Source organism: Berghia stephanieae, chromosome 1, assembly GCF_034508935.2.
Source record: "Berghia stephanieae isolate SIO BIC M18660-M18661 chromosome 1, UCSD_Bste_1.3, whole genome shotgun sequence".
NCBI lineage: Eukaryota > Metazoa > Mollusca > Gastropoda > Nudibranchia > Aeolidiidae > Berghia > Berghia stephanieae.
Window position 1 is genome coordinate 90259390 of NC_088360.1, and position 16832 is coordinate 90276221.

The 16832-nt window shown below is 36.9% G+C and overlaps 1 protein-coding gene across 2 annotated transcripts; it reads right to left on the bottom strand.

Annotated features, from left to right (window-relative positions):
- Positions 1-5716: 5716 nt before the first annotated feature.
- LOC144961168 (kelch repeat and BTB domain-containing protein 8-like) lies at positions 5717-16676 on the bottom strand. Of its 2 annotated transcripts, XM_078894465.1 has the most exons (6): positions 16628-16670; positions 16418-16453; positions 13666-14418; positions 12227-12434; positions 8984-9220; positions 5717-6484 (listed from the first exon to the last, which is right to left on the bottom strand). In XM_078894465.1, the coding sequence occupies exons 3-6, from the start codon at positions 14239-14241 to the stop codon at positions 5784-5786; spliced, it is 1722 nt and encodes a 573-aa protein (XP_078750591.1). In that variant the 5' UTR covers positions 14242-14418; positions 16418-16453; positions 16628-16670; the 3' UTR covers positions 5717-5783. The 2 variants fall into 2 exon arrangements, with proteins under 2 accessions (XP_078750591.1, XP_078750584.1); XM_078894458.1 differs by lacking the exon at positions 16418-16453 and having other exon boundaries at positions 16628-16676.
- Between the last annotated feature and the right edge of the window lie 156 nt (positions 16677-16832).

Genomic DNA, 16832 nt, shown 5'->3' on the forward strand with positions numbered 1-16832 from the left:
GGATTGTGTAGCTAATTGTGACAGAAGGCAACGGTCATTAAACCTTCCCAGTATAGTATAAATACCATTTATTGGACCCAGTGCCTATATTATTAAATTCTTTACGCGGACGATGTCAGGGACACGGCGCTCAAAGACTTGTCAGAGAACAGTAGTGATACAACAATCATGAGAGATGAAGCAGAGGCTGTTAGCAAAGAAATTTTTTTTAAAAGCTTTTATATAGCGCAACATCCACTAAACGTGCTCAAAGCGCTTTATAGAGTCCATGGCCAACAGAAAAACTTAACATGTAGGACGGGAAATGACGCCTGTTAGGCGCTATTACAATTTTTATTTTTTTTTTCGGACAGAGACAACGCTGTTTTAACAGCCATGTACTCATTTTATGAAATGAAGAAAGGAAATGCCGTTGGACATGATAACATTTCAATTGAGCTTTTGGATGCACTGGGCAATGTAGGAATAGACATACAGCTGTACTCACATCTATTGGAATAGAGAATAATGACAGCTGTACTCACATCTATTGGAATAGAGAATAATGACAGCTGTACTCACATCTATTGGAATAGAGAATAATGACCTACCCCTTGTGAAAAATGTGTATTGGACAATGAGACCTCCGGTTTTTTAATATTAAAAAAAAAAAGAGGATTGATACAATGGTTTTATCGCCAGACCTTTTCAATATGTAAACTGAAATAATCTTCCGTCAGGCATCTGCGTGGGATGTGAGAATTTGACGAACCTGAGGTATGTGGACGATGCAGTTCTAAAGTCTTACACACCAGAAAACGTTCAGATCATGCTTGACAAATTAGTGATTGGTAGCGAAGCGAAGGCACTTTTGCTGAACGTAAAGAAAACTGACTACACGTTCGTTAGCAAACAAAATCAAGATCTATCTTTTCATTTCACCTCACCAGCAAAGAATAAACCATCAAGCAAACTCGGTGCAACCATCACGAACGACGTTAGAGATTTTGTAGAAATAAAGCAAAGGATTGCGATCGCTAAAGCCACCTTCCATAATCTAACATCAGGGGCCGTTTTCATGACTATCTCTGACTTAAGTCAAGAACTTCGAAAAAATAGGATTTCGTGTGAGCTGACTAAGCAAGTCCCAGACTAAAATCACGGCACCTTCGGAATAAATGTGGCCAAGTTTTAGTCATTTGTTGAGGAAGGATTTCACAAGCTCAGACTGAGACTGGTAACCAGGATACGTCATAAAGTCAACAAGATAGCAACGATTTTTAGAGGCGAGAGCTTCGACTCGCTTGCAAATGACAGAGGCAAAAGGTGTCCGGTTGCTATAGACACTGGTTTAAAAAAAATCTATAAGATAAGTGCAGATCGTTGAAAGTACGATTTATGAGTAATAAGAAAAAAAAAATAATTACCACCCCCCCCCCCCAAAAAAAAAAAGCAGAGCCTAATTGGCTCGTGAGTTGCGAGTAACTGGAGACTCGAAATCAAAGGATTTGCATCAAAGAACACCCCCCCCTCCCAAAAAAAAATTATTAGAAAGTATAGTGGAGACAAAAGTTATTCTGCTGGCATTGGGACTGAAATAATGTGATTCATCAGAACACAATGTCTCTTTTTTATTTTTATTTATTTATTGCTAATAAAATTTATTGTCTCAACTGATGCACCAATATAACATAAACGTGACCCATCACCTCAACCAGGCTTTATGTCAAGGGGACCCAGATGTTGAAAATGGAACTTAAAAGTTAAGCAAGAAATTTTGAGTACAACGCGGTCCGGATAATTGGGAACCGACTACTTACTTCGAATTATGTCAGAAACAAGGGAAGTAGCCACATTTTAATTTGATTAGTCATGTCACAACAGTTAATTCCCTTATCCGCGTGCAAATGATTAATTTCATTGTTTTACTTTTAATATTTATATTTGAAGATGTTTGAATGCCATTTTCCCTCTGTAGTTTATCCGGGTTTGGGACCGGAATGAGTACAGTTGTAGTTTGAGAGGTTAAAAAATTCTCTTACAACTGTATATATGGCCACATTAAAAATTGATTTAAAAAAATATTTTTTTAGTTTTGTTTTGGGACATAAGCAGCATTGGGCACATATCAATTTGAGACAGTTCAGACTTTGACTTAGGATTTATTTGAACAAATTTGCAATTTTAAGCTCGTTTTGCCCTGTGCTGAATGCTTCTCAAACTTGAATTCAAAAGAGCAGATGTCATCCAAGAGGTCTGGTGAGCCTCGTTCCTGAGCATACTTTTTTTTATCACTAACAATGATGCTCTTGAATCTCATAAACTTGACAACAACCGGCTCGTCATCATTAGATTCATCAGCTTTGTCTCCTCTGATATCTTCTGCAATTTGGCTGAGACTTGTCACTTCGGGGATTGGAATGTCGGAATCTGAACATGAAGGCTTCATTGTAGCAGAAATCAGAACCAAGCGCTGAAAAATGTTACTAAATTCTTGATCACTTTCATCATCCTTGTCAAGCGACTGGCTGCTGTTGTTGACCTCACTAAATCCAGCATGTCAAAACCAGTTTGCTATAGTTGCGCATTTCATCTCATCCCAAGCCTTTCTCATCATGTACAGAGCATCCAGAACAGAAATGTATTAAGTCTGTGGTGAACTTATGTCGACGAGGACAAGATATCCCTGCACAACGGATTTTCTGTACAGGTTCTTGAAACTGGCTATTATTCCCTGGTCACAAGGTTGGCTCTTGCTGGTAGTCATGTGGCTATGTGGTCTAGTGGTATAACAATCGCTTTTGGATAGAAAGGTCCTGGGTTTGAGCCTCACTACGCGCATAGTTGAGTCCTTGGAAAAGGTTCTTTATTCAAATTCTCTCACCGTAAAATGAATACCTGGTCGTTAAAAGTGCTGTCTATGTCGGGAAAAAATGTAATTTCACCTAACATGTTGCTGTTGGTCAGGGACCCTTTGTAAAACTCTTTGAGCATGTTTAGTGGATATTGCGCTAAATAAAAATTCCAGTTTTGTTTTTAGTATTGGGATGCAAAAACACTAATTTCACTGCTTTTAGGTTGAGTATGTTTGGGTGCGCTTGACAGTTGTCAAGTACCAAGGCCACACTCCTTCCTTTTAGTTGAAATTTCCTATCAAGTTTTTGCATCCACGCCTCAAATATCTTGGCTGTCACCCAAGCCTTGCAGTTCGCTGTATATTCTACTGGAAGCTTTTTTATGTTTATGATAACATCTTGGCCTTCCTGACTTGCCAATGACAAATAAAGGCAGTTTTTCTGTTCCTGACATGTTTGCTGCCACAAGGACTGTCAATCTTGTCTTTGCTTTCTTTCCTCCTGCACACACAGAGCCTTTAAAATTGAAATTTTGTCTGACACTGACAGGCAATTGAAGAATAATCCTGTTTCATCTGCATTAAATATATCATCTGGGCAGAATTCATTCAATAGATTTGCCAAAACAGTCATGCTCCATTCTTCAACGATTTTGTCATCAACTAAGACTGACACTCCACTCACAGTTTTATACAATCGCATGACGATGCTTGAACTTGTAAAGCAAATCTGATCCAGGCTGAAATCAATGCCAAATTCTTTGGCCAGCTCATTTATTGGGGCTCCCTGTGCTCTTGCCTGTTTAAACCTTCGTCAATGCCCTCGTGTTTGCTCAGCCTCTGTCTCTTCTTATTAGGATTGAGGGGCGAGTTTGTCAGTGCCACTAAATGGGTACTTTTTCTTTACGATAGTTGACAAAGTGTTTGCTTGGATGCCATATTTTTCTTCCGTGGTTGTTGACTTTTGTCAACGTCTTCCAATAACTTTGATTTCATTTCGATTGTCAAAAAATTGTGTTTTCTTTTCACCATGATGGTGTAAAGATATTCCATAAAGAAAATAAGCAAATGAATAGGTTAGACTAAGTGCTAATGACCACAGAATGAGATGCTGAGACGAGACTGATACTGTACTAGTATTGTCATCAAACAACCTATCACGTGCACGCTGGTAGTGCTAGTGGTGAGAGAAAGAGTGGAGAAGTTTTGCCCAATCACAGAATAGAGATTATTTACTCTCTAGAGTCTGTGAACGTTACCTACGTATTGAGAACTGTGTTTTGTTGAGAAAAAGAGTTTTGTCCAATGCATAGCCTACTTAAGATATAAGACATAACAGATCGCATGGTGTGTTATCTAGAAGAGTAGGGGAGAGCCGATGCATAATAGGCCCCAGTGATGATACTTTTCCGCGGATCCGCGGTTTTCTTTCCTTTCCTCGGTTTTCCTCCTCAGATTGGGCATTATTTATCTCAAACGGAAATGGAACTTGTTTTGGTGGAAATAAAAAATTTTGTCATAACCAAGGACTTTAATGGGGAAAGGGTTGATTTGTGGTGGAATAGAAATAGTGACTTTCCTATTCTTCAAAAGCTGGCTAAGGCTTGCTTATCCATATTTCATGGCCCACAGGTAGAGGGTTCCTTTTCTAAAATGAAGGATATTCTTAAAGACAAGTGTGGCAACATGAATATTTCAACATTCTCTGTCATACAGACGGTGAAGTATTCTTTGAAAGCAAGGAATGCCACTGCCCTGGAATGCTTCAAAAGAAAAGACATAGATCACAGTGAAATTGATCCTGTCCTGATAAGTTGCATTAAAAAATCTTGCAGCAAGTATCATGCTGAGTTGCAAAAACAGAAAGAGGAAAAGGAAAGAAAAAGACAAATGTTTGATCAAGCAGTTGTAAAGGCGGAAACAAAAAAGCAAGCAAAGGCAGTCCGGGAGAAGGCAATTAAAACAGCCTCTATAAGCTTCATATAAAGAAGCAATCCAAACAGGTTGGGCCCCCACCTAGAAAGAGGCCCAAAACACATAGTACTCTTAAAGTACTCAAAAGAAGTCATCCTGCCTACTTTCCTGTGGTGCAAGAATGTTCTAGGTGAGTTTTCCGTTTTTCCGAGACTTTTCCTCCTTTTTGACTTTTTGTGAGTATCATCACTGAGGCCCCGCAGTATGTGTTATCAAGAAGAGAGAAAGGAAATGTGTGTGTGAAGGGGGGGGGGGGGGGCAGATTGTTTGGTGAGTTTGGGGGGTGATGTTTGCTTTGAGTTGCCAATTGCAGTGTAGCAAGGTAGGGAGGTGGAGTCAGTTTCATTCACTTTGAAGCTCGCAGAACAATGTGCTACAATGGTAAAATATAATCCCTGAGAGAGAGGGGGTGAGGGTGGATGGGGGTATCGCACGCATGAGGCCATGCCATGATTGTAGTGCAAGTGGATATTTTCAAGTTGGAAGGGAGAACAAAGAAGCAGTTTACAGTGGCAGCTTATATCAGGATTATTAAAATCCCTGTGGGCACAATTCGATTTCAAGTTAAAAGGGAGGCGAGTGTTCGAGTTCAATTTAACCATTTTCAATTTATATAGATAAAGAGGGGGAAAATCAATTACATCAAGAGTTGTTCGTTTTCTCAGAAATTTGATTCATCAAGTATTCAAATAATCTGGACTGCACTGTAGAATTAATATATGCTTATATGTATTATGATGAGACTAATCAATCTTAATAAGAGTTTTTTTTTTAATGAAGAAAAACAAAATGTAAATCTGATAATTTTGACATTAAATTCCAATTTCTACAGCCTGATACACACCAATATATTACCAGATTAAAACAGGTGATCAAAATAACATTTCAACAAATAAATCCTGACCCAAATTGGTGGTATTTACAGATTTTATTTAATTGTGGACTGTAAATTACAAATGTTTCACAAAACTAAATATCATAATGATGAAGCAAAATCAAATCTGTCTTCTCCATCTTTGTTCATGAGTGTATTTGATAAGATTTTAAATGTTTTAGGAACAAGAGGCACAGCTACAACGGACTGTGTCTTAACCACATTGTTGATTTGGAACCCTTCTTTCAATTCACCAGATTCAGGGAAAAAATACATAACATTTAAAGGAGTACATTCCTTCACTTTTCTGTCATCGGAATCAGACTCATCTCCTCCATCCATATCTTTAGTACCAAGTTTCTTGAAGAGTACAAGAATTTTATTTCCAAGAGCACAGGAGGCTAAAAATGTATGAGTTTTTGTGTCCGGCTCATTGTGTTTAAGTTCAGGCTCTCGGCAATAGAAAGATTTTGAATTCTTAGAAATGGTAAAAGTATTAGTTTGAATATGACTTCCTTGAGATAAAATTATTAATTTAACTTCACGAGAACCCTGTTTAGAAGGCCATATGAAACAAGACAATGGCTTGCCATACTTAGTGTCACCAGGATAAAATGGTTGACTTGGATCTGAAGTAATACTATGTATAGGATCAATGGCCTCAAGATGAGTCCATTCATTTGACTTGGTGTCATAAGCATAAATGTTCCAATCACGACAGATGTAATACATAGTCTGCTGGTGGAATGTTGCAATTGGCTTTATCTCCCAAGTTGGAACATGCGCATGCTGACTCCAAGCGTCTGAAAAATAAGAAAACGTGGCACCATTATTAAAAGATTGTAAACTGATTCTATAACTGAGCAGAAACTTGAATATTATGATGATGAAAACAACTAAAAGAAAAACTAAATCTACAGGAAGCATCAATAAAACAATAGGCATTGCTGAAAAGAATTTTATTTTTAATTATATTTATCGCCAGTTGTTAAAATCATCTTATTGTCATTTTCTTTGTCACAAAGTTTAAAACAGCTCTAGCATAGCCTCTACTTTAAAAAAAACAAACAAAACAAGGACTTAATCCAGAAGTTATTATCCAACTTGTTATTTTTCTCAAGGTCCTGGAACTTCAGCAACCGACACACACATTACAAAAAATAACCTGCAAAAACTGCTGCAATCATAACATTTTAAAGAAAATCAAACTGACACTCACAGCAGTGATACATTAATCTTTTTTTTTTTTTTGTTTGTTGCTTTAGGTCTCTTCCAACATAATTGAGGTTATATGAGAGACCGCTGAAACAAAAAACAAGCAATCTAACAAAAATAGTACAAATGTAAATCAAAATCATAACCTAAAGATATCATAAGCTAATTTTAAATAACCAAGAACAAACAGGCAGAAGATTTACAGAAAAAAAAATATCCCCTGTCAAAAAATACAATCACAAACCAAAGAAGCAGGATAGGCTAGTAAAGAGAAGAAGAAACGACATCACTATCGGATCGTACACCCATGCGAACATCATAGGTATATGATTCAAGGGTGATGCTCCCATCCAACCACCCGCTGTGATATATTAATCCTTCTTGACTTTCCAAGGTATTTAATAAAATACCCTTCTAGAAATACTCCATATCAAATTCAGCATGACAGGCATATCATTAAAATGATTTGAAACTCCATCAAAAATATTTGCTCACAATAAACAAATATCAAGTTGAAGTTCCTCAAGGCTTTACTGGGTCATGTTCTGTTCATATTGTATACAATGATCACACTTTATGAAATAATCAACAATTACAACCACACATATCTCATTTTTTTTACAGATGATAGTCAAATATAGGACACCAGCACAAGAAAAACAAAAAAATGATTACGGCTAGAGAGGTGTTTGAATAACATTAGGTCTCGGATGTCCAGTAACCATTTGGATTGAATGAGAACAAAATAGAGATGTCATGCTAAACCAACTAAAATACAGACAAAAAATCACCGATGGCAATTAAAATTACATAAATTTAGCAAATAATGAAAATCAAACAAAAAAAACAACCCCAAAACAACTGAGCATTATCATCAATCCAAATTGTCAATGCAAACTCACACATGAAAAGGGTTTGTACCCGAAACGTCCATTGTCTGTACTGTTCCCATCCGAAGCCTCTCCATTTTCACCTTTTTAAATAGTATTTTTACAATCTCAGGATTCATGCAGCCCCCACCGCCTCAACAGTCTTAAATCGTCTTAACATTGGAATTTCCAAAATCAGATTAAAGCAAGAGAGAAAACATTTTATTTCAGCTTTGTATTCTAGAACAGCTTATCATGAAGCCTCAGACATTTATACTCTACCAGTCTTAAGAGAGAAATTGAAGGCCATCCTATTTAAATATGCATTACTTATGTAAAGTGGATAATGTGTGTTTTTGTTGACCTAATTTTCGCCGTTGTAAATGGTGCCATATGCATGCATGATTAACTCTCTTGAGATTGAGGTTATTCTTTTTCGACAGGCGTTGAAGAATTGTTTTTTTTTAGGGTGTTTAAAAAACAAGTTATTGATATTGTTGTATCTTAATGAAATTTGATACTTAATTAGTTTGATTAAAAAAATAAATTGCACCACTCTATCTGTTATATTGATTCTCTGCACTCCTCAACTGACTTGCTTTAAATATCTATAAAATTAAAACTAATAATCGAATACCAATACTGCCCTTTCACCACTCAATGGTAAAATGTTTAACCAACATGGAATACGAGTCCCGCATGCACTTAAAAAATGAAAATAATTTTCATGATGTGTGAACCTGCATTTACACTGTATTAGTCTACACGGCCGGTGATTGGTCCTGTATATTTACAAGATGTGTCCCAAGTGAGTTAAAAATGATGCAGCATTCACTGGTCCTTAAAATCTATAAAAAGGGTGAGTTTGCTTGAATCTCTATATTTATTATCCCTTAGATTAGACTGGAAAAAACTTTTCAAAAGATAATATTTATTGACTGTTTTTTAAAAATGTACATTGAATTAGTTTTAAGATAAGACAGTTCACTTTTGTTTAAACAACACTCAAACAACGTTTACTTTTTGTTTTTGTTGGAAAGTCCTATACAGATAAATAAAGACTATAAAGCCATTTCACTGCGACATATATATTATTGCTAAACAATTTATTTAAAAAAAAATAAAAATAACTGATAAGATATCTAATTTTAGTAAAACTATAAATGGTGACTTCCCCATCACTTTGTGACACAAAAATTAAAAAGAATGAATCCTCACCAGTCATAATATCAAAACTTTCTAGATTGCAATTCTTGGAGCGAAACTTTCCAAACCCGCCAAAAATGTAGAGTTTGGTGCCAATGGGAATCATCACATGATACCTCAATGGATGAGGAAGTTTTCCAATTGCTTTCCATCGATAACCATCATCTAAAGCACTGAATCTCCAAATGTCACGTATCCAATCCATGCGTCCAAAATTTGGGCCTCCACCACATACATAAACATATTGTTCTGAAAAATTATTTTTAAAACACACAATGAAAAATATCTACATGGCATTTATGTGAATCAAAGATTTGATATTCCAAAGAAAATGTTAAAAAGAAATTTATTTCTTTTTACACAGAAGAAAAGGTAACTTCTTTGCTAAGGGTGAGACAACTGAAAAGTAAAGTACCACTCAGATATCAGAAAGAATCCCGTTCTGATGTATATGGATAAAAACTTTAAACTTTTTAATTTTATTTATACAGCGCTGATACTCATGTACTAAAAGACTCTTGAACTCTGGTTTTCAAGGAATAGTTAAGGATTTAATAGATCTCTTTTTCCAAATGCTATGTGTGATATGGTGTTCCACACAAATGGTCAAAAGTAACAATCTAGTGCTTTTTAATAGAAAGAAAATTAATTTTGTAGAATCAGGTATGAATACGAGATGTGGACACTACATTTTAATGAATTAAAAAAAGGATAGACAGGGTCTTCAAGGTAAAGGTAAACACAGGCTTTAAAATTGATCCTTTACTACACAGGTAACCAGGAATAGTGCACAGGTATGGCGACCTGCCTGTAAATGAGCATTACAGTACAGTAATCTAACTTTGAAAGCAAAGAACAACTGTCAAATGATTTACAAGAAAAGAATTATCATGTCATAGAGACAGAAACAAATTCATACGACTTCCCAATCACAAGGGATCCTGACAAAGGCACTTTCACTTCATAATGATTGACCAACACATTGAAGGAGACCACTCATACAGGGTGGTAGAATTCTTCCTTGCCAAGCCTTGAATTTCCCAATCACCTATTCATTTCCCTGAAATTGGAATGGCAGAGGCAAAATTCATTTCCATCCTACTTATGAAATTGCCACCCCAATTGCCTGACACTATGCTGTTTCTGAAAAAAAAAATGTAATATTGCCTAACAGGCGTCATGTCTGCTGAGGACCTCTTGTAAAGCGCATTGAGCACGTTTAGTGGATATTGCGCTATATAAATGCTCAATTAAAAAAAAAAAACAACTTGTATTTAAAAGTTCTATTGAGTATTTTTTTTCCTATTATTTAAGCGGTGTGATATTAAAGAAAAATTATGCTAACGACCCTGAACCTTAAACTTAAAGCACATATCCCTATCTATATAGAAACAGGGTGTCCAGCAGATTATCAGACTTAAAAATCCTACCAAGCAATTTAAAAGCAGGGGTGAGAATGACTGGTCACAAAAAAGGAGGAAATTTTTCATCGTGAAGATCATGACCCATCCATGCGACCATAACCTATAAATTTGAATTTCACTCAAATTTACTGAGATGCGATCTAAAATTTGTCTTGCAGCAATTTCTGACACGACTCGGTGGAATTTCAAAAGTTGAAAGTGTAATTCAAACATTTGGTGGTTGTAGTAGGGATGATGATGTGATGGTTGTAGTAGAAGTGGTGATAGGGATGATGTGGTAGTAGTGATTGTAGTAGTAGTAGTGGTCGTATGGATGATTGCGTGGTGGTGGTTGTAGTAGCTGTGGTAGGAATGATGATGTGTTGGTTGTTGTAGTAGTAGTGGTGGTAGGGATGATGATGTGGTGGTGGTTGTAGTAGTGGTAGTAGGGTTTATGATGTGGTGGTGGTTGTAGTAGTAGTGGTGGTAGGGATGATGTGGTAGTGGTGGTAGGGATGATGATGTGGTGGTGATTGTAGTAGTAGTGGTGGTAGGAACGATGCTGTGGTGGTGGTTGTAGTAGGGTTGATGATGTGGTGGTGGTTGTAGTAGTGGTGGTCTTAGAGATTATTGTGTGGTGGTGGTTGTAGTAGTTGTGGTAGGAATGATGATGTAGTGGTAGTTGTAGCAGTAGTGGTGGTAGGGATGATGTGGTGTTATTTGTAGTAGTAGTGGTGGTGGTAGAGATGATGATGTGGTGGTGGTGGTTGTAATAGTAGTGGTGGTAGAGATGTTGATGTAGTGGTTTTGGTGAGTGTTTTTTATTCAGTGATAATAATAGCAATTTGTCAAAAAGGAGGAAAATGTCTCCATCCATCGGGCAAACACAAGCAAAGTGTAAAAATAACAGGAACATAGTTTTGTATTAGTATTATTTAATATATTACTATAAGTAGTATAAATCCATTCTTATTATTAGACATAAATTTACTTTTGTAAACATTTAATGAATTGTCCTTTCCATATGTAAAAGGCCTACAATGCTATTCAAATAAAAGGCCAGAAAGTGTTGCTTTGTTTTGATTTTTACTTCATAAAGCAGGCTACAATATCTTTGTTACCGAAACACAGTGGTTATTCAGCTTAAATAAAACCCAATAATCTCTCAAATTTAAAGCCATAGCCCAAAGGTAAAAAGAAAGAAGAGTAAATTAAGCCAACCACCATTGCTTTATTCTAATAATATATTATTATCTCTGTATAACCAGATGATTATACGAAAAGAGGAGAGAGAGGAGAGAGAGAAGAGAAGAGAGAGAGAGAGAGAGAGAGAGAGAGAGAGAGAGAGAGAGAAGAGAGAGAGAGAGGGAAAGAGAGAGGGGGGGGGGGGGGGGGTATTAAAAAAGGCAATAGGTACATACAACGGAGAAAAAATCCGGACCCATTTGTCCTTCCCTTCCCATTCAACCCTCAGCCAGTTAATCAAAGAACACCACTGGTCTTCTGTATCAATTGTGGGATCTGGCGCCATTCTGTCTGGCCCGACGTCATAAAAACGGACCGTCACCAAATTTCAAGAGACTGAGCACAGGTGTCAAAATATGACATAAGACATAATGGTGATTTTGTGGTTTTGAGGAAAATGCTTGCCACGGCAAAAAATCCGACCTCGGGTGCAATTATCCGACTTTTTCCTACCAATCCGACCTTAAGGTAAAAAATCCGACTTTATCCGACTTATCCGACCTCGCTGGACACCCTGTAGAAATCATCCAGTGCGGTGTCATTCAAATTTTGAATAAGAATAGAAATATATTGAAACTACATTAAAACTTTTAAAATGAAAAATCACCTTTACAACAAACAGCAGATCCTAAGTCAAACCCTGGTTTTTCGACAATGTCAGTCATAGAATCAAATTTCACACCCTGCACATCGTTGTTACCATCAGACAGGTCAGAGAGTTTAATCACATCAACCAATCCCTCCTCTTTGGAGTTTGACAAAAGAGCCCAAAACATCATCAGCTCTTGGTTCAAAATTCTTGTATTAAAGGAAACCTAGACAGGAAAAGACATACACATAGATTACTCAGGCTGCAAAGAAATGAAACTCATATGCACTAAAAGAATGTAATAAAGAGCACATTGTGTTTGGTCTCATTGGAGTAAATCAGACATCAAAAATGTCGGTTTTCCCTCTGCATGAATTTATTATTTAAAAAAAAAGAAAAAAAAAAGAAGAAAAGAATTTTAAGATGAAACGGGTTTTAATAAAATAATTCAATGGATAGTTTAGTCTGATATGACTTCAAAAATATGGACTGAAATGGAATTAACCTCTACCACTTCCAATATTATTTCGCTTCAATCTAGTTGTTTAAGGCAATCAGTGACAATGGGCCTTTAATCACCATACAGAAAACAATCCTGATTACGTCTATTTACATGAATGTCTCATAGATTTTTTAAAAATCTTCACAAAAAGCTGTTCGTCTTCAAGGAAATACGCTGATGCACATTTAAATCATTTCTGTTCTTAGAAAATGAAAACCATACCCATATATATATACACAATTATATTGTGCACTTCTTGATTCATCTTTGCAACGTTTCCCCCCATTACCCCAGCTGCCCTGATGGCCCCAAATTTTTATTTCATACATAATGCATCGATTGTTGAAAGCCTTATATTCATATTAACATTCCTGCAATATCCAACAGAGGCTCAGCAACATGTTATCTCAGCTTTAAAAAAATAAAAATGCAAGTGCAAATGCAAGCAATGGTGACTTGTCATTAACTGGATGGAAAAAATTGAGTATTGATTTCAAAACTCTGGCAAAAACATTGTGTACTTGGTTAAAGCACATTACCCCACTCAACCAAGGTGTGGTGGATGAGTACCTCGCTATAGGCAGTAATGGTTAGTGTCACAGTATTATTACAACTTAGACATCTAAGTTAAACGACTGGCATCCAAATTTGGCACCATGAGGCCTGTTGAAGTAATAATGAATGCTGCATTATGAAGTACCCTCAGCACACTGAATCAATGGAGCTGCCTTATAATATATAAATGCTCATAATTGCTTATTGCCTATAGCCATGTACACCTTCACACTTGAATTGTGGGAGATAATGTCACATAAATATGGATCTGACACTGGAGCTGATATTTGCTTTCATTTGCATCCACCCAATTACTGCGCATATATAATATCACTCGACTAACAAGACAAGATACAAAAATGACTTGCCAGATAGTTAATGTGTTAAGATTTATTCTTACCAGAAATTGGTCATCAAGTTTCTCCTGCTTTGCCAGTCTGTTTGCAATCTCATGACAAAGCGGCAAAGAGTCATTTGTGCATTGAATAATTTTACAAACAGCCTCCTGAAGTATTCCAATCTCAGAAAATCTGTTAAACTCACACCATCCATTCAAAGCTAATATTCTTGATAATTCTCCCTCAGCAATTAGAAACTCATCAGACAGGTAAGTCACTACCTGATCTAATGTGAGATTCAGAAAAGACTCTTCTTTGGACAATGTACTGAAGTAGATATTACAATATCTTCTTGATGCATTGTATATTTCTTGCACATTATGATATTGAGAAAAGTGAAGAATCTCAAAACAATTTTGAGGGTTAATTATAGATTTCATAAAATCACAACACTGTTTAAAAATGGCAGCTGAAACTTGAAGAATATGAGCTGCAAGTGTCACTTCAAAAATATTATCAATTGTCAAAGACAGATGTCCTGAGTAAAATCCATGAAGAAGAATCTCAAATGGATTCTTTTCTATCAATTTGATTGTAATAATATTTTGAGTATTTTCTTCCATGTGAGATGAAAACATAGCCTTGAAGTAGTCACAGTGTTTAATAAGAACATCTTTGTGTGAATGAAAATGACATGGCCCAACACAAACAGTGATGTCTGAAAATCGTCATCCCCTGCTGAGCTGGCAAACCACTCTTCAACCATGTCTTTCAGCTATTCACATTTATACTCATCAAGTAGTAGGCAAACTTTGCTGAATAAGAAAAGAAAAGAAAGAATGAAATTAAAAAACAATATAGTTCTTTAATACTCTGCCTTGTAACCTATATATGAGGGCAATACCTAACAGAGCAGAAAAATCAAGTTATCTAAAAACTCATCTTAAAAAACTTGTCTAAAAACACTTCAACTTCAATACTTTGAAATTCCGAGCAATCTGCGATTTGGCTGCCCCTATTCTCATGCCCTTAATAGTGGATCGACAACTATCCTTTTCGGACACATAGTAAGGAAGATAAGAATGAATACCTGGCAAGTTGTGGAAAAATACCTGGTAAACGCGCCCGGGGAGACAAAGAAAAACACTCATAGACCAACTGAAGGGCTTCACCAGCCTAACAATCCAAGAGCTGTTTGAAAAGGCAAGAGACAGGGAGGAATGGAGAGAGATAATTCATGCAGTATCCGAAGCCTGGACCAGGCATGGAACCTAGAAGAAGAAGAAGGTTCTCATCCTGGGTGAGAACAGAAAAAACATTCGACCTCTCATCCTGGGTGAGAATATAACTCACCCCTGTATTTTCCAACAGGTAGGGTAGCCTAGCCGCCGCCCCTTCTCGCTATCTCACCCCTGTACCAACAGGTAGAGTCAGCTTAGCCCCCCCCCCCCCTCCCAATATTCTCACCTGATCATCATCATCTCTCGTGTGACTGCTTTTAGTGGTAATGGACGTAAGGAGGGTGAACATATATGTCATACATTTAGAATTTAGATTGGATTGCTTGAGATATGAGAATCATGTTGGAAATCTGTGTATACAGGAGTTAATCTCTCTCTCTCTCTCTCACGACCGACAAGCTACGCCATCACAAGACATTTGGTTGGCATTACGAGCCCATTAATGCAAGGGGTGATAGGATACCAAAGACATTGCCTGGATGTTGAAATTCAGTAAAAACATTTTAAACATTTTTATACACAATAAATAAATATATGTTTGTCTTCCACTATTTATATTGCTAAATAACATTAAAAGCAATTTACAGAAAATAAAAAACTTCCACCATCCAAGTGCCGGAGGCTTTTTCTCTTTGACTTTGATCTCGTATCAATAGTTTCCCCTACAACCACCACCTCGGTTGTTTGTGGGTCACCCCCCCCCCCCCCCCCCCCCCCCCCCCCATCATCAGTTTATTTCTCTCCCAACCTAGGAGAGAGCTCTGATCCATATACCTTTCTTTTTTTTCCCACTTTCATATGTTGTCATCAAATTGAGTGATTTATTTATTGGCGAAAGCCTAAGATTGAATAAACTTTGAAACTCTAATATTGAATGACACTCCTGCCTCACCCCTAACACATGGTGGGGTGTAAGTGTGAGGCCTGAGGTATTCTCCATTCTTCTATACTCCGCCTCCGTTTCTTGTCAATTGAATTGACGATAGTTCTTTGAAGTTCAACTGTATGTCTCAGTAGAAAATAGGAACATTTAAAAAGTGATTTTGCCAAATACTACTACTGGTTAAATGAATCTGAGGTTGGCTCTGAGATTAGTTGGTTCAATAAGAGGTATTTTACTAAAGTCGATGAAAAAAAAAAAGGGGGGGGGTCTAGTCTGTTCGCTGAATGCAAGGTGTTCGTTGAGTATGTTCCTCTCCTTACGTCCAGTATCACTAAAAAAAAAGCAGTCCTGTGAGAGATGATGATTGGGTGAGAGCACAGACTAATCTGTGGTGAGAGTAGCGAGGAGGGGCGGGGGCTAGGGGGTGAGAATAGTGAGAAGGTGCCACTACTTCTATTCTCATCCAGGCAGGATGAGTCGGATGAGAATTGAATAGTCACTTCAAATAATATTAATATCTCCGAATGCCAACTTCCATGAATACCCTTTTATTTACAACATTGATGAACGTAACAGTAACAGGTAAGGCTTTTCTTTCAGCTGACCTTTAATTATTTTTTTTTTAAATTAGAAGATCTTGAAATTGTAAATAGTAGTATAAGTATAAAGCATATTTAGATATTTTCTCACATTCTTGGTCTTGGAAGCACTCATCAAGCCCAAGCACTGCCACTGCGTAAAATAAAACTGTAAAACATAAATATACTGCCACAGAAGACTACATAGTCCAAATAATTTGTTGATTGCACATGTGCATTGGAATATGAGTCCAAATAGCCATTGGGACTGTTCAGACTCGAGTCCGAATAGCCGCAGCCACAATATTATATTATATAATACCGCCAAGTGTCGGGTGTCTTGCCGATAAAAACAGAAGAAAAACGAAAGTGATCAAGATCAATTAGCCACTCCCACGCCTCGTTCTGAAAAAAGTCCGCGAAATTAAAGGGGAGGCAAGAGAAAATCAGCTGATCGTTAAAATAGTAACAGAAAAGTGGAGGTGCTCGGCAATGAATGCAAGAAAGACATTTAAAACGCCGTAAAA